The sequence below is a fragment of the Poecilia formosa genome, unplaced genomic scaffold, assembly GCF_000485575.1.
Source record: "Poecilia formosa unplaced genomic scaffold, Poecilia_formosa-5.1.2 Scaffold102, whole genome shotgun sequence".
NCBI classification, from domain to species: Eukaryota; Metazoa; Chordata; class Actinopteri; order Cyprinodontiformes; family Poeciliidae; genus Poecilia; species Poecilia formosa.
Window position 1 is genome coordinate 394,634 of NW_006800041.1, and position 17,874 is coordinate 412,507.

The 17,874-nt window shown below is 38.0% G+C and overlaps 1 protein-coding gene across 2 annotated transcripts in view; it reads right to left on the reverse strand.

Moving 5' to 3' along the window:
* mdga1 (MAM domain containing glycosylphosphatidylinositol anchor 1) overlaps nucleotides 1-17,874 on the reverse strand; it is a 175,182-nt gene that overhangs the window by 106,035 nt on the left and 51,273 nt on the right. For both annotated transcript variants that reach the window (XM_016674831.1, XM_007559058.2), the window contains exon 3: nucleotides 13,357-13,496. In XM_016674831.1, the coding sequence (XP_016530317.1) occupies nucleotides 13,357-13,496 (140 nt within the window). The remainder of the gene's footprint in view (nucleotides 1-13,356; nucleotides 13,497-17,874) is intronic.

A 17,874-nucleotide genomic window follows, 5' to 3' on the forward strand; every position in this document is an offset into this window, starting at 1 on the left:
CCTTCAAGCCACTGACAAGGAGTCAAAGAGGAATGAAGATTAAGATGGAATTAAAATAATACCGGGAGGTGGGCGTATAGGAATGGTATTACTTTTTTTTCATCCTGGTAATTTCTTCTGTGTTATTTAGTTTAGTATATCTATGCTTTATCACTCTCTCTCTCTAACCCTGCTTCCTAATATTCTTCTACAAGTCTAATTTTTTTTTGCTATATTCCTCCCCGTTTTTGCTCCCTCATTGACTCCCTCTTTCTATCTTTCTCTCACACACACACCTTCAACGGCCAGTTAAATCTTTCTCTGAGACTTTGAGACTAAAGAGTGACACCGAACATAGGATCAATAGGATTCAACAGTCCAGTGGCTGTCAGGTCCTTTTGACCTGCAGTTAAGACTGAAAACTGTCGACACACCAACACTAAAGATGGAAGTACCATGTTACCTGAAGATGATTTAGTGGTTTAGTTTTTTTTCTATGCCAACAGAGAGAATTTAATTTGATTCAAAGGCTACATGGGATTAAAGAAAAGGCTTTATTTTTGGCACTTTGTTACAAAAAAAGCATGTTTTAAATTGATTGAAAAGGATACTTGTGGGACACATAAAGCAGCAGTGACATCTGTTCAACAAGCAGAATGCATATCAGCAACACATCCTGTGAATAATCAACGTAATCAAATTCTTTTTAGAAATAAAAGAGGTATATACTCTCTTGCATTGGGTTGTTGCTGACTCCAGCAATTGCGGCTTGTTTTGCTAGTTATCCTTACTTCAAGTGAGGTGGATCAAGAAAACAAAACACTCATTTTAGGATAATGGCCTTCTGTGTCTCTCCAGTGGTTGGAATTGCATTCAACTTTGAGGGCCTTTTAAATTTTTGTAGTGGTTATAAAAAGGTCCACATTTGTCTTAAAGTACATGGACTTCAATTCAAGTTTTGCAACTCATTAATGTATGTCAGCGAAAGGCCTATAAACTTTTATCCAAGTTTAGGAACCGTAGTAGAGGCACAATTGCCTCACAACCACTAGGATGATTTTGACAGTTTTATTATATTCCAGAATAATTTGCATCTTCCCTGTGCATAATCGTTACAATTTAGCTGCTGGGTGTAAACGTTCTTTTATCTTAGCCGTCTACTTGGGGAAGCCGCATCGTTCAGTTTTACAATTAAATAAGGTCTAAAGCATAACTGCAGAAGAAAATAATTTCACAAGAGTTAAATCCTTACTGCGTTGACAGCACTGTAAGCAATTCCTCGCTTTCAAGGGTTCCCCTTCTCGAGACCACAGCTGCTTTCAGGGATGTTAAGCATCTCTGAATCCTTTATACTCCCTCCCAGAAACTCACACAGAGCTGGCTGGAGCTGCCTTATATAATTTTACTAACTCTTTTCTTGATGTAACGCCAGTAGAGTTTACACTACAGCGCCATATCCATCCAGCTGGCTCACTTGCCATGAAAAGTCTTAAGATGGTAATCCTGTTATTGGGGAATACTACTTGGCATGGATGCAGACCCACAAACACACATGGCTGCCCTAGGATAAACACAAATGCATGCACAACACAAGAAGCACAAGATCTAAGCAGAAATGTGCAAGAGCAAAGGAAGAAATAAGCAGAAATCACAACAAAAGTGACAAAACAGCTGAATCCTGCAGGCTGATGATGGCAGCTCAAAGTGATAAATACTCTGATGTAATCAGTGCTGTCTTACTTTTCAAACAAAGAATACAATAAGATACTTAATGTGACAATGTGAAGATGACATGCAGTATACTGTGAGACAAAAAGCACTGCAGCACAGAAATATCGGTTTTAATTATCTGTCACTTGAAAGCAGCGAGGGAGTGAGAAAACTGGGTATCAGAGTGAAACGCAAAGCTCGATGCTTTAAAAATAAGTGAGGAGAGTAGTTAACAAAAACTATTTCAAGCACCACAGCTTATATGGTTATTTTTCAATGCATTGCACATAAAGATGTGAGCTTTTTTCTTTTTTTTTCTTGACGGGGAATGTAAATTGTATTAGAGAAGAAAATTCAGGAGCAACTTCAGAGAAAAGGAAGAAGGTGGTGGGAAGCACAAAAGAGAAAAGGGAAATAAAGAAAACCACAGGAAAGACATAAATGTTGAAAACAGAATAATATAAGAGAGGTATTAAAGGTAAGAAGCCAAACAATATAGAATCAAAAGAGTGATGAAGAGTGGGAAAAGAACTGACAGGTAAGAAAAATGTGCTTAGATGAATTTTTAGCCATAATGTCACTAAGACATCATTTTCAATATATGATCTGCAGGTATTAATGCGTTTTCTGTATAAATCTCCCTATGAAATACACTCTATCAATCCATGGCGTAGAGAGATTTCAGAGGAAAAAAAAGAGAGACTCATAGATATTGGACACGCCATCCCTGTCTCTCAGGCAAAATGAATGCTTCTATCAGACGTTTTGACTGAGGCAGTAATAAAATTACAAAAACTGAAGCTGATTTCACATTATCAATAAGTGTAATTTTATAGCTAAAACCAAAAGACAAAATATTAACCATCAAAAACCACAATGCATAAAGAAAAAAATATATTTTTAAATACATGCATTTCACTAAGACACCGAGAGAGAAAATTTCAAACAGATCTAAGTTGAGAATTTTCTTCACTTGTGGTTGATGAAGGTTTGAGTCGGAGCAGAGAACACGGCGACAGACAGCATCAGCAAATCCACACGGCTCTCTTTACCATGCAGACAGCCGCGAGCTGCAGTGTCAGCTGCTATCGTACACAATCCGCCCATGTTGGATGACTGCAAGTTAGTTGTAATGAGCACTGGATAATTAGCACAAGCAAGGCTTAGCATGGCGAAATTGGACCTCTTGCCACTCGCCTTTAATTATGTGCAAGCAGATGATGTCATTGCTTGGCAGAAGGACATTGCACGGTTGCTGAAAAAGGAGAACTTACAACTAGGTTGATCCAAGAGAAAAAAGTCCTACCTAAAAATGTAAATAAAGGTGAAAAATACATGGAAAAAAGGAAACATATTTCTTTCTAGAGTTGCCCAATTTCTGTGCTTCCTCTTGAGTGCTTTTATGACGTGTGTGACATATACCAGGAATTAACATTTTCAACCAGAAAAAAAAATAAAATAAAATCTTGGGCTTTTCATTTCTCTATGAAGTTCAGTTTTATAAAAGTCTGTACATCCTGTTTATCTGCTGCCATGCTTTGTTCTGTTGTATTTTTTTCCCATATTCTCTGTTTAAAACGAGAATTGAAATAAATGTGACACTGGTTCAAACAGCCACGCCACTTATCTGACGTCAAGGAGGATTTCATAAATATGAAATCTATGGCAAATTGCTAGTCTCTGGTACATGTATGTGCACAACCCTGACATGTCTATGGTGACTGTATCCAGTTATGAGTTCTTAATAAAAACAACAACATGAGAAGATAGAGGAATCATTTCATGTGTGCAAGAGAAAGTTCACTGTGAAACTGATTCTGAAAGTCCTGAAACATGCATGTTTTCAATAGTTGTTTGTTTACAATAAATTGGAAAATAAGGAGTCAAGAAAAAAAAACTGTCTTTTAATATGAGATGTTAAAATACATATGACATACATGCAAAATATGCCTTAATAAAGTCATGTCTAGACAATTCAACAAGGCTGCTCCTGTTCTCGCTGTCACTTATATTGCAAGAACATAGATGCAGACACCAACACAGAACTTATTTTTATTAATTTTAGCATTAGTAAGGGGTTACTCAATCAACCACAGAGCGTTGCTACGGCAGCAGACACTGCAGAGACATTCAGATAGACGAGATGTATAAGACCAAACCACCAGGGACATCTCTCACACAGAAGCGTTTTTATGATGAAAATGAATTTGATTTGGTCATTGTTTGGTCTCATGCTGTCAAGGGTGCTGATCTTCACTTTAACACAGACATATATATACACAACTTGGTTCTTTTGTTAAATAGGCATAGAATAATGAGCCATGCAGAAGCTTTATTGCCATTGGAAGCATTTCAGTGACTGAGGAAAGAAGTCAGGTAATAGGACCAACTTTAAAAAAAGATTCAAAGATGAAGATATTGTGTTTCTTTACTTTTCTAAAGTTATTTATGATCATGTTTTTAATTTTTTTAACCTTTTGGGAAGGTTTTGATCATTTAACAATTCACTGTACAGGCTAAATACCAGAGCAGGGTGAGAGCAGAAAGAAAGCTGGATTAAAGTTGTGTTGTTATCTCAAATATTTAGAGTTTTTTTGTGTTTTCAAGATTCTTTCCTGAACTTAACCAAGTATTTCTGTGTACAGACCCAATCCAGATATAGAGTTTTGTAAACTTAACTTGTGATTCTGAAAGTTTATCAAGCAGTGATTCATAAAGCAAGCAAAACAGCAAACATGTATTTAATTGCTAGTTTTGAGGTCTTAAAAGAATGTCTCACTTCTGCAAATGATGAAAATGCTCAAAAGCCAACTTTCAGTTATGATATTTACTGAGCTTGGCGTTAGTTATGCACTGTCACCAGAGATCAGAGCACTCTGTAAAATCAATTTTAAAGCTATTCCAGTAATTGTCTGCATTTGGCTGAGACATTTGCATTGGAATTGGACTTTTTTCAGCACATATGTACTGTCAAAAAGACATTTAAAATCAAACTTGCTTGGATCATTTGACCAATCCCGACCAGTTTTCAGCCAAGTATAGCTGATTCACACTGCAGAAATGTGACAAGAATAAGACTTTGTTGAGATCTTGAGACAAATATTCAAATGTATGGCGTTAATTGATTCACCTTCATCTCTTTTTTTTTGGAGAAATCTACCTTATTTGGTGTGAAACTGTGTAGTTCTCTTGTTACGCCTACTTTCTCCGTTCAGTGTCACTGTCACTCGGGGATTATCTGTAACAGTAAGTCATCCGTGAGTAACTCTGCTGGATTTTCCTCAATTTGTCATTTTGAGCTGGAACAAGTTGCTCGCATGTCTACCCTGAATTTACTATTTTTGTACTTACTTTAAAGCAATTCTTAGTTATTAAAACAAACCTAAAGCTGAAAAGACTAAAAGTCATCTGTTATTTTAGGAACATTAGATCATTCTTAGTGCATAAACAATGAAAACACTACAGTTTGCAAGCTATTCAAACCAATTAAAACATCCATTGAGACAGCACGGTGGTGCAGTTGGTAGCACTGTTGCCTTGCAGCAAGAAGGTCCTAAGTTTGAATCCCAGCTTGGGGTCTTTCTACATGGAGTTTGAAGTTATTTTCCCATTTATGTGTCACTTCTCTCCTGCTACTCTTGCCGTCCTCCACAATCCAAAAACATGACTGAGATTAACTGGTGTCTATATTGTGTGACCTACGTTGAACCTCAGCTCTCGCCAAATTATAGATAGTTCTTTGAAAACTTTGCAAATGCAACAGCTACAATATTAAATATAGTCGGCAAACTAAACACACAGCAGTGATCATCAATGCTTATCAGTTTCTGCTCAGTTTTTGTTGTCCACATCATGCCTTTAAAATACACAAAGAACCACACCAATGTGCTCTTTCCTTCTCTAAAACACATCCACAAAAAGCCTGATGTTCCGAGGTTGTTGACAAAATATCTTTTCTTCTCCTGTTTTTTTTCTCCTTTCTTTGGTCTCAAAGACATCCTTCCTTTATAGCCAGTGCACAATAAAAACAAGCTAATGAATTTTCTTCTTTCATTTGAAAGCTTAAAAGAAATTTACAAACACCTTCGGAGAACCATCTCTTGAACCTTGATGCATCTTGATTTTACCCTAAGCCTCTTCTTAGTTCTGTCTTTCTTTCTGCTCGGGGAGGTCCAGCAGTGACCTTGTTTGTGTCTAAGCTGTGTTCCTGCTGAGTGCCTGTGCAGCCTCGTGGTGCCACCCGATCAGCCTCACTTTCAGCTTCACTATCGATCGCCCTTCACTCTTTCCTCAAGGACGGAAATCCAAACCCATATTCCAGACCGCAGCACTCGCCTCCCTCTCTCCAGTCCTCTCCCTTCCCCACGTCTTCCCCTGGCCTCTCTACTTTTCCCAGCTGCAGCTTTCTCCACCGTTCCTTCCCCTGTATAGAATTTATCACACGAGTCTCAAGGTTGCAATGACCAGCAGACCCATGAATAAATAATAGGGAGGTAGGAATCACTTTCAGAAAAACCATTTACTCTCCTCTCTTGTGTTCTTGAAGAAGCCATGAGAGCGTGTGCATGGCCTACGTGTGGGAAGCAAAATTGGCTTTGTGGATGAGGGTATGGGCGCTTTGTTAGCTAAAGCCCAACTGTCCAGAAAGCTACTATGAGCAATACTTCAAGCACTTTATGGCCCATCTCTAGCAATAGGATTTGTTGCATTGGCGAGTTGCAGTTTTTCTGCATTTTTCCTCTTATCTTTAGCTCTCTTCAAGAGGTTTCCAAATGCTTTAATCATAATTTATCATACAAGGGGGAAAAAAAGAGGACAATTTGTTACTTTAGAAAAATGCAGATTCTGAAAATGTTTCCATTTGGCATGAAACAAATAAAAATCTAATGAGCATTTTGACTTCTTACCCAAACAAAGCAGTTTCTCACTAAAGTATCTTAGCCTTGAGAATGTAGTCACATTTTGTCTTGTAACAAATAAAATCTTCAATATATTGTATAACAGATTAGTGTTGGTCTATCCATTTCATGCTATGGATGGACCAACACTAAAATCTTGCATAACAATGACGTGAAATAAAAACATATTACAATCTAAAAAATGTGGTTTATTAATTATTTTAGTCAATACTTTGCAGAACCACATTTTGCAGCAAATTCAGCTGTGAAATTCAGCATTCTAAAATATATGCATGTATTGATCCGAGTCGTTCTACTGTAGCTCCCACTTTATGTTTAGGCGGACATCTTTTGCAGCTATTAACTGGTTTTCTTTCAGAATTACAAAGTTTTAGCTCTATTCATAATCTCAATAGCCCTGTCCCACTTCTCTGTCCCCACATGCCCACAGCATGACACTGCCAACACCATGTTTCTCAGTGGAAATGGATTATTTGAATTTAAATTGACTATTGTCTCATTTGATTAAAGCACTTTCTTCCATGTTTGCAGTTTCTCCCACGTGGCTTGTGCTGAAGTTTAAATGGGATGACGCATGGCTACCTTCCAGCAATGGTTTTGCTCTTGAGACTTGTCTATAATATATTCGTTTACATGATTTATAATGTTAATTCCAAATTCATAGTTATGGATTAAAATGTGTTCATTTCAGCCAGGAAGTTTACATTTTCCGATTGGAGAGGATCGCGGACCGTGGCTCTTGAAAGATAACAAAACTATGTGAAAAGGTGAAATAATATTTTTAAAATTCTATTTTTATTTAGGTTTCATGTAATGCCGCGTTGAAAAATATCTACATCCTTCTAAAATTCCTCCATAGTTACCAAGACCGTCTGGGCAGCTTCCTTGATTCATAGCTGGTCCATGACTTTAGTTTAGATGAACAGATATGCTCATAGAGGTTTTTCACCTTTGACACGGTTTATATTTTTAAATGGTGGATGGAACTGTGTTCAGTCTGTGGTTTAAAGGTTTGGATATCGTTGCATGACCTATCCCTGCATTGAGCTGTTCCATAATTGTATACCTGACCTGTCTGATGTGTTATTTGGTGACCATGAAGCTGTTTGTTCACTTACAAACCTCTTCTGACTTGATGTATGATTTGCTGTTAGTCAGCAAGGACAGAGCATTAAGGAAGCATGAAATACATAGAAAAAAACAAAACAAAAACAAAACAGAAATAAACTCAACATGGACATGATCAAAACAAATGTGAGGGTTGCCTAGAGAAACATATAGGAGAAACAGGGAAGATGGACATGAAGACTTTTGATTTAGGAGCAGTAAAGATGAAAAAGAGACAATATGAAGGTAAATTGAGCAACAAAGGCAGGAAGGAAGGAAGACAGAGAGAAATGATTGGATTTTTCTCTTCTCTGTATGAATAAAGGCGAGAGCTCTCTTTTCATTGCAGTCTGGCTCAGGCAAAGGTAAACAATCAGTCCTGATAAAGGATTGGATAAATCCTCAATCAGACTCATTTTCTGTAAAGCAGCTATTTATTGGTCTGGCCTGACCATGGCTAAATTGGATCCTCTTTTTGAGAGAATGAAAGAGAAGAGGAGAAAGACTGAATGAGATAAATCTTCATCATCTTGATATCGGAGGGTACAGATTTTGTTTTTTTTTTTGTTTCGTATTTTTATCCACCAAAAATGCAGCTTGAATTAAAAAGAGATGTTTGACATTTGTGTATTTAGTGGTATAATCTAGAAAAATCAAGTGTCAATCAGAACCCATGAATCATATTCTTGTAATATTAAATAGACTCATTAAAATGGGGGACATGAGCAGCTCTGTTTCCAGAGAAAGAAAAGATAACCTGAATTGCTAAGAAACTGCTTATCTGATTAATAAAATATAGACCCCTACAGTCTTTACAGCAATGTTGTTGTTCTTAAACAAGGTGTGTTTAGCAGTAAACTAAAATAATAACAAAAAACCAAGTTGGAGAAAAAAGAAGTCAATTGGGTCAGTGAAACTGTGCGACAATAACTTCTTCTTCCTTGTCATATCTGTGTCTGTCATTCAGCAGTGAAACAGTCTGTGCCTTTTGTATTTACAATCTTTAGTTTAATTCTTAAGATGAATGCTTCAGGAAACAAGTATGGCTTATAAATCCTCTCACTAAACTATGTCTAAAAAAGTGAACTAGCACATCTTTTTTGGTAATGTTTAATCCATTTCTCATTTAGCAAAACTCTGATCCGTCATGTTTAGAATAGTTTAAGCTAGCAGCATATTAGGGTAAGTATTTGTAGACTGAAAATTCTCTCTCTTTCTACAGCAGCTATTCAACCACGTCGATTGAACTAAATTTCAACACATTCTTAATTCAGTTACAAAAAAAGGCACAATGGCCAAATACAGTTTTCCAAATTGCAATCTTAATGCTTAAAATCTTAGCAGCACTTGAGCTTTAACAGACTACCATTTTGCAAAAGACAGCAAGCAAACTTTACTCCATGCACTCAGAAAAACAACATGGACATCTGAAACCACATTTCACATGGGTTTTGTTTATGTTTTTTTCTTTTTTCTTTTAGCTGTTGAGAAGCTGCTAGCAACTTTCAGATAATGTCACAGAATATATTCATCGAGAGGCCCCCTAAGGTACCTTATTAGGATGTGTGCTGTGTGTCAAGTGAGAAGCGATGGGAGGGTTAAAAAGCATTAACAATAATTCAACATTTTTCTACAAAAACAAACAAAACAGATAAAACAGTGAAGAGCCTCGGCAGGGCGGTGCTGTATAAGACGAGGTATGGAAAGCTGTAAACATGTTCAAGGAGACAGGAGGGTGACAAGGATCAGGTTATCGATGCAGCAAGTGGAATGCGGTGGAACCTCTGTAAGCCCAAAGGGACTCGGAGCAGAATGCTGCAGTGTGCTACTCAAGCAGAATGCGCTGGACAGAGGTCAGCACACTGTTTGCTTCTGCTGTCACCACAACGATATCCTGAATATAAAGACCACCGAGAAATACTCCTCTCTTTGTAGACTTTATAAAAGATTGTTGTGACACCGACAGATGCCAGAACTTGCATAATTTTTGTTTGGGTTGAATAATAAAGATATGGACTAAACTATTTTTTTTTATTATTTTGTATGAGAACACTGTTCTGATATTGCTGTTTACACACACAATTTCGCTTGTCACATACATGAATGATTTAATCAAAGTATGCCGCTTCAACATCCCCCCTATTGTCCCAAAGCAATAAGTTGCAGGAAAGTTTTCACTCCTGCAAACTCTTTGCAAGACCGTGTTTTCTGTCTCCTCGTCTCTGCCTGCCTTTGTTTGTTTTTGTGAGCCTTCATGCACATTTTCTCGCTGACAGACTTACACATGCACATGTCCGTTGCGAGCACCTGCCGGCACAAGCTTTCACTCAGCCAGCGTCTCTTTGCCAGAGGCAGGGTAAGTCTCGTGTGCGCACACTATATATATATATATATATTTTACATTCTGACAATGTGACCACAGCAATCATTATTCAAAATATACACTCACCTCCAACACAGAGAATAAGCAATCACTGACGCAATTTCCTACGTCTTTGAACTGCTCCGGGGAAATGAACTTGCCTAGTATGTGTTATTTGCAGTACGTCCGTTGTATTGATTAATATTCCGGCACTCTGGGAAAATAAAAGTTTCAGAAAGTTGATTGTGTTTTTAAAGGCAGATGCCTATAAATGTGATGATTAAATTGGGTTGTCAAGTGCATGTCTGTATTTATCTTTTTTCTATGTGTGCTAAGAAAGATAACTCAGATAATAAAACTACCACCATCTTTAGAGGCATATATAAACATTAACTCAAGAAAATTAAGCAATTGTTTTGCATTACCCCCAACACATATTCATCATTCATCTACACACACACACGCATATAAAATCTGAATTGTAGCCCCAAATCCATCTGCTTTCCTGTGGCTTTACCATGCAGACCAAGGTGTGCGTGCGTGCGTGCGTGCGTGTGAGGAGGTGTGCATGATCTTCCAGAGACAGATATGAAGTGAAATGATGTATCTGCAGAGGGCTTGTGTGTATCTGTGTGGGATTGTGTGAGGTGAGAAAAGCAGTCTTTCTCCCGGCTGCATGTCCACTAGCATCATATCAGCATGAATAAAACAGTCCCCGGGTCTAGGCCGTGTTTTTTTGGCATTTTGTGTTTACATGTAGCATGTAGACTGTATATTTTTTATGTCTGTTTGCACTGTGTCCATTTTAAACTGCTTTTCAACTGCTGAAAATGCAGTTTTCAGCTGGTGTTTTCATGTACGTATGTTTACATTTGGCATTACCTAATTGGTATTTATTTAGTATGTACATCTGTTTAAATGCTTATTAAAAATACACTGAACTAGCTAACCTCAGGGGAACATCTCAATCCATTTAAAGTATTGAGATGTCTTCAAGATGACCCACTGAAGACCAGAATGTGAAACAAAGTGGATTTAAGTGATTTTGAATGTGTTGGTTCTCGACGGACTGGTCTGAGCATTTCAGAAACTGAGATGTCTTGTTTTTGTCAGATGCAGGAGGAGAACGAGCAGAGTATCTCTAATAACTACAACCAAGGTATGTTAAACCTTGAACCAGATGGGCTGCAGGATCAGAAAACTTCATCAGGTGGCACTCGTGTTAGCTTATTCAGGAAACTAAGGCTTTAGTTGTCACAGAGTTGCTGAAACTAAACAAAAAGAGGTTGAAGAAATGTTCCAGGGTCTGATGAATCTTGGTTTTAGTTGTGATTGTCTGAATGTGGCATAAACAACATGAAAGCATGGATGGATCCTGTCTTGCAGTGATAGAGCAAGAGTGTTTGGGATACATTTTTTCACACTTTCAGACTTATTACATTATTCAAAATGCCTAAGCCTATTGCTGCTGTGCCTGTCTGCGCCTGCATGACCCCAGTGTGCCCATCTTCTACTGCCGGCAGGATAATGCACCAGCTGAATTAATCTGAAACCGGTTTCTTGATCATGACAATGAGGTCAATGTACTCCAGTGGCCTCCGCAGTCACTAGATCTCAATCCAATAAAACACCTCTGAGGTGTGGCGTAAGAGGAGATTCATATTATAAATGTGTTACCGACAAATTTTGCAGCTAGTGAATGATATAATCATGTCAGTATGAACCAAGATCTCTGAAGAAGTTTTCACTCACCTTGTTGAATCTACACTGCAAAAGACGGAGGCAGTTTCAAAGGTAAAAGGCTGTCCAACCCAATACTGGAAAAGTGCACTTAGTCACCCATGAGTGTGGAGTATAGCGATGTATAAAAACATGTTTTTTTTTGTTTGTTTTTTATTGACTGGATGTACTCCAACGCGTCCACATGGCCAAAGCTAAAAATGGACAGAGGACTGTTCACTGATGTAGAAATAGAAATCAAACCCTTGTTCTGATTTTCTTTAACCGATTTTCAGCTCACGTTCATCCATTTGCCCTCATTATGTTCTTTTTCAGAAACCTAACTTCTGTACGTTACATCAAGTAACACGTAACAGCAGTGGCAGAGTTAACCTTGCTCAAGGCAAACGCTGTAATTCAATTCTTAACAGCACAGAGCGCATTTATCCAATGAGTTGTTTTGTGGAATTAAACCTGTGACCTTTAAGTCCAAAAGCACATTCTCTGCTCTGTTGCTCTTTCAACTCATGAAAGCCATTTGTTCGGCACTAACCAAATACGGTGACAGTCCTGCTAACATGACAACAGACTGAGCGCAGAGCCAGGATTCATAATGGTTCAGCTGAAACTCCTAGGGCAGGGTTTGCACGCGGGTAATCTCTCTATATGGTGAGTGAAAGATGATGCGGTGTGACTCAGCACAAACTGAACCTCTTTGACACCGTAAACACAAGTAATTACTCATAGGTACATCATGGCATGTTGGTAGCCAGTGGTTGGGCATTTCTCATCACAGAATGCCTTCGGCTTTCTCAAACACCAGCTTGTTTTGCCCCTAAGTGCCTGGATGTAGCAGCCAAACCACCCAAACAAAGTTAAGTACTGCCAGATTTGCAAAGGTGCTCATGCATTCTAACAACATCAGCAACTTGATAAGACCTCCGGCTTTGCTATATTCGAGTCTGAAAAATGGAACTACATAAAGAGTTGCAGGCTTGAATGCGTAAACTCTGACAAGCCAGCAAACCTAGAAGATAGAAATTCCTAAATATTGAATTTCAAGAGGAAAGAGGGGATATGGGGGCTGATCAAAGCGGACTGAATATTCTGACTAGATGGAAGATGAATGGAAAAGAGATGTATGACTCTATCAACCACATTACCATCCATTTGGAAATAAAAGTCACCAGCTATCTTGAAAGTGATTACTTCACTCCAGTTCCCTGCAACGTTTTATGTAATTTCATACATAAAACAACACAGAGTTTTTATACATCAGCTGTCTAAACCATGGCATGAAATATTTTAACATGTGTTATTTAAGCAAACACACTGAAAGCTTACATCTTCTAAGCAGAACACTACAAAAATTATTTTATCTGTCCATCATTTTAGAGGGATTGGAGCACATTAGATTGCCGACAGGCTATTTTTCAAAGACATCGTGATTTTGTCAGAATGCCTTTAAAGAAAGAGACTTCAAACTCCACTGCACACTCAGGGTAGAAAGGCATGAGCATGAACCTAAAGCTGCTCACACACACAAAAAAGTCAGCCTACCTGTGGTCGTGGGTGTCCTTTTACAATACACTGCAGCACCAACGTGTCTCCTTCTTTAATGGTGTAAATTCTCTCGCTTATGTTATCATCCTTGACGTTACATGCTGCACCGGAGTGCACAATCTGTGCATTAGCTGGAGCTGTGAACACACAGACACACAGACACACAGACACACAGACACACACACACACACACACACACACACACACACACACACACACGCACACACACATGCAGACAGACACACAGANATGCAGACAGACACACAGACAGACACAGGCATGTAACCATGCAGACAAACACAGAGAAAGAGAAAACACATTTAGTAAGAACACTCCCAGCAGCAAAAAGGTCATTCTTTGGTAGATGAATGATACTAGAGCAAGTATTGATGACTCAGATAAATAAATATATCACATTACTCCTGTATCTGCATGAACAGAAGCCTTTCCAGAAATGCTAGAGTTTTATCTGTATCAGTTTCTGATCTGGGATACTGATATTATTTGGAAAACTGAAACCTTGGACATCGTTAAAAGGTCAAAATGTTTTTTTTTTTTTTTTTTACTTTGTAACTAGCTATATGTCACACAACAACAATGCCTAACAGGGACAAACATGCATACATTTGAATCATTTGGATATCTCGTATATAAGATTGTATTAATCAGAATTTAATACACCAATAATCATCACTTCATTTAAGATTTTAAATAAAAACTAGTTTAGAATCATTGCTGCAATATCGTCTGACAAAAATGGATTCCTTCCTCTTTCAGCATCTGATGACAAAATATCAGCATCAAAACACAAAACAATTAGTATGTGACTCAAGTTCACAGGCATGCCTTCCGGTGAGTCTCCCTCAATTTCCTGTCGACTCTCAGGCATGTTAATTATATCAGGGTTACAAACAATGAACGTCAAGGCCAAATATTGAGTCACCTTTAGAAAGACTGGCAGCATGAGTCACACAAACAGGATTGGTAGCAAAAAATACTTTTAAAAAGTATAAACTTTCTCAGTCAGATTTTTATGTTTAGCTTTTTATTTGCACAAATATTGCCTTATGCTTTTCATGTGGAACATTTAGAAGTAATGGTGAAATGGACTTCTATGAGTTTTAAGATAGATTATGGTTTAGAAAAAATAACATGCTTTCATGACATCAGGGTATTTAAACAAAAATGGATAGTAAAAACATATCTGTTGGCAAAATAACATCAAATTATATGTTTTACAGTATTAAGACCATATATAACATTCAATTTATTTTTATTTTGACTTCAATACGCATAACAAACCCAATATTGTAACAAGATTTTAGTAGAGAAGGTTTGTCAGACCTGCAACTCTGATGACCTGAAACATTTAGATGTCTAACTTCTTCTACAAACTGAATCAAATATTTATAAAAACCACTCTGTTTGCATACTGAGGCCGTAAATTAGTCATTTTATCATGATGCGTCGGAAAGTTGCAGGATACCAGCAGCTGAACTCTGGAGTTTAGAGACCATGTTTTATTCAGGCTACCTGCTCCGGTGGTCAGTCTGTCAGCTGATTGACAGGTAAGCTGCTCACTGCCTGCTACTGTAACTTTAAAACAGATTTGGATTGATAAGAGTGAAAGATGGAGCGCCTTCAGTTTCCACTGCATGATAGGAGTTTTTCACGGTTAAAATTATTTCCAAATTGATGACATTTTCCTGACTTGTTAGTGAGAAAAAAATTGTAGTAGCTTTCCTTTGGCAACATAGCTTCAATTGTTTTTTTTTATTTAAAGATTTAAACCGCAGGAGCAATACGACTGTAAAGTTTAAAATCTGGAACTTTTATAACCATAGTAGCTTCATGCAGAGGAAAGGTTGCTGTTCGGATGTCAGGCTGCTTCAGTTTGGTTTTGGGGTCTGAGATTCTTTGTCTTCCTTAGCTTTTTTCTGTTAGTTCTGCCTCGTTTCTATTTCCACTTCTGTTCTTCTTTAGTGATTCTAGTTATGTTTATTTATTGTTTCTAGTTGTTCTCAGTTACTGTAGTTTATGTTTCTCTTGTTGGTTTCCTTCTTGTGTATTTTGGGGTTTTGTTCTGACTCCCTGTTTCCCCGTGGATCTTTGTAAGTTTTTGTTCTTATATTTTTATTAAAGTCATCACCATCTTTTCAAAGCCTCTGTCATCTGCATTTGGCTCCATCTAAAAACTACACATCATGACATCTGTGAAGATTATAGGTCGACTGGGTTTCTTCAAATCTTTTTACCAGTTTGAATAATAAACTGACCTTTATTCACTACACTGTTTAAAAGCTTTGATTGAAGTGACTCTGAATCTGTAGTACACTAAATAAGCAGAACTGAACTGAACAGAACTGATACCAATAACCGGCACAGGACAGATGAAAACAAGCCCTAAACATTTCAGTGAATGGAAATGTTAATTATGTTCAGCTTTTGAACAACAGATGCTAAATGTTCAGAATCAGAAACACTTCCTAGTCTTTCAGTTAAACCAGACATGTAATGCAAAGTCCACTTTTTTAGCCTGTGAATATTTTTTTTTGTGTAATTTGAGTGCCTAGGAGTGAAAAAAATTTAAATTCATTTTCTCCTGGTGGTGCATAGATATCTTTATATTAATTTTGGGTGATATTTTTCACTTTGTTAAGTTTTTCTCTACTCATTCTTACATTTTCTTGTCGATTACGTCTTTGGGACTGCTAAACTAGCTCAAGAACTGTCACTTAATCAGTTTTGTGAATCCTCCATGTTTTTTTTAATCACAGCTATTTTGCAGCCCAAGTTCAGATATGCCAATCTAGCAATAGAGAAGTCAAAATTTTTGGTTCTAGCTTGTATTAACCCACAAGATTCGTAACATCAGCCCCTGGCATCAGAGCCTCTTCGAAGCGTCTGGTTAAATTAGATTTTTTTTCTCTGAAATGTACCCATGTAAGTGGGATTTTCCGAAATATTTCATCTGATTGAGGGGTCAATTCCATCTCTCTATGGAAACAATGTACACAGCAAAGCAGTAAGCTCCAAATCCTGGCCATTGGTTTGATAGCGGTATCATTGAGCCTTCTACTTCTTTTAGCACTGTGTGCTAACTTTCAGCTGCCCTCCTTCAGGATACAACTGTACTGCATATTTTGGACATAATTATTTGGGTTTGTTTTTGCCATTTATGTCTTGGTGAACACAAATGCATTCAATGGCCTTCTTGATGCTCACATTATCTAAACTCCTCATATTGTGGTAGCATTAATATTTTAATATGTAGCTAGCATGCATGGAGATACCATCTACCACATTGTAGGTAGATGGTATGGATGGAGAGGGTATAAATACAGTAACATTGCACTGCATTCATTTGAATGGGTGGTTCTGCAGGTTCGTCATCTTCATTGTCCTGTTCTGGGTCAGACTCTGGCTGGATTGACAAGTCTCCCATTGTTGGCATCTTTTATAAACTCTGGGATAAAAGTTTCTCTTCCAATACATAACTGTATGGCTGCTGTCAAACTACAAAAATGGCCAAACGGGGAAACGTAAAACAGAGATCTGTGTAGCTACAATAACGAGGAATTCAGACCAGCGCATTGCAGTTCTACTTTTTATAGACCATAAGTGAATGACCAGCATGTAAAAAGGAAGGATTTAAAAACATATTTCCACTTTAAAAGCTATTTTCATAAGAATACTTTTAGAATACCGAGATTTGCACCTGAAAAAATAAATGAAAAAGTTCCTTTCGAAACATTCCCATTAATTAAGGCCATTTTCACATCTAACCAACTTATGCAAGAATCAGAGCCAAACACAAAAGAAACATGTTATCTCACTCGTCTTATTGATGCCCCAAGTAAATTGCTTTTCCACACAAAGTCTGCTTTACAACATGTGGGAAAACAATCGTCAGTCACAACTGGTGCAGAAATAACGGATGAGAGATGCATTATGGGAGCTCCCTACTTTTTAACAACTCCAGTGTCGGCGTCTTCTTGGTGCTGACCCTTCTGGAGGGCTGGCTTGCGTGCAAGTAGCCTCAGATGGCTTATGATGAAGGGAGACAGGAGGGAGGAGGGGAGGGACAGAGATGGAGCAGGAGAAGCAGCGGGCGAGGACAAAGAGGCTAGAGAGGAGTGTGAAGCCCCAGAGAGAAGCATGAGGGACGGGGCAGCATGATGATGTGATTAGCATCGATTCGCAGCGAGAACAAATCTTCACCACACTCTACAACTGTTATCATTGAGCGGACAGAAAGTGGGTGGCTTGTTTACATTAAACTTTAGCTGGACTGCACACATAACAATGGCTGGAAACGCAAACAAGGTTCAGGATGAACAGAGGGATTGCTTGGCTCTCTAAAGGTTCTCCATCTCTTGTGTAATAAAATGGAGGACTGGGGTAAACCATGCATGTCCACTTGCTTTTGCACACTCTCAAAAATATCGGTAACACTTTATTTGAAGGGGGGTGAATAAGACTGTCATGACACTTTCATAAACATGACATATCACC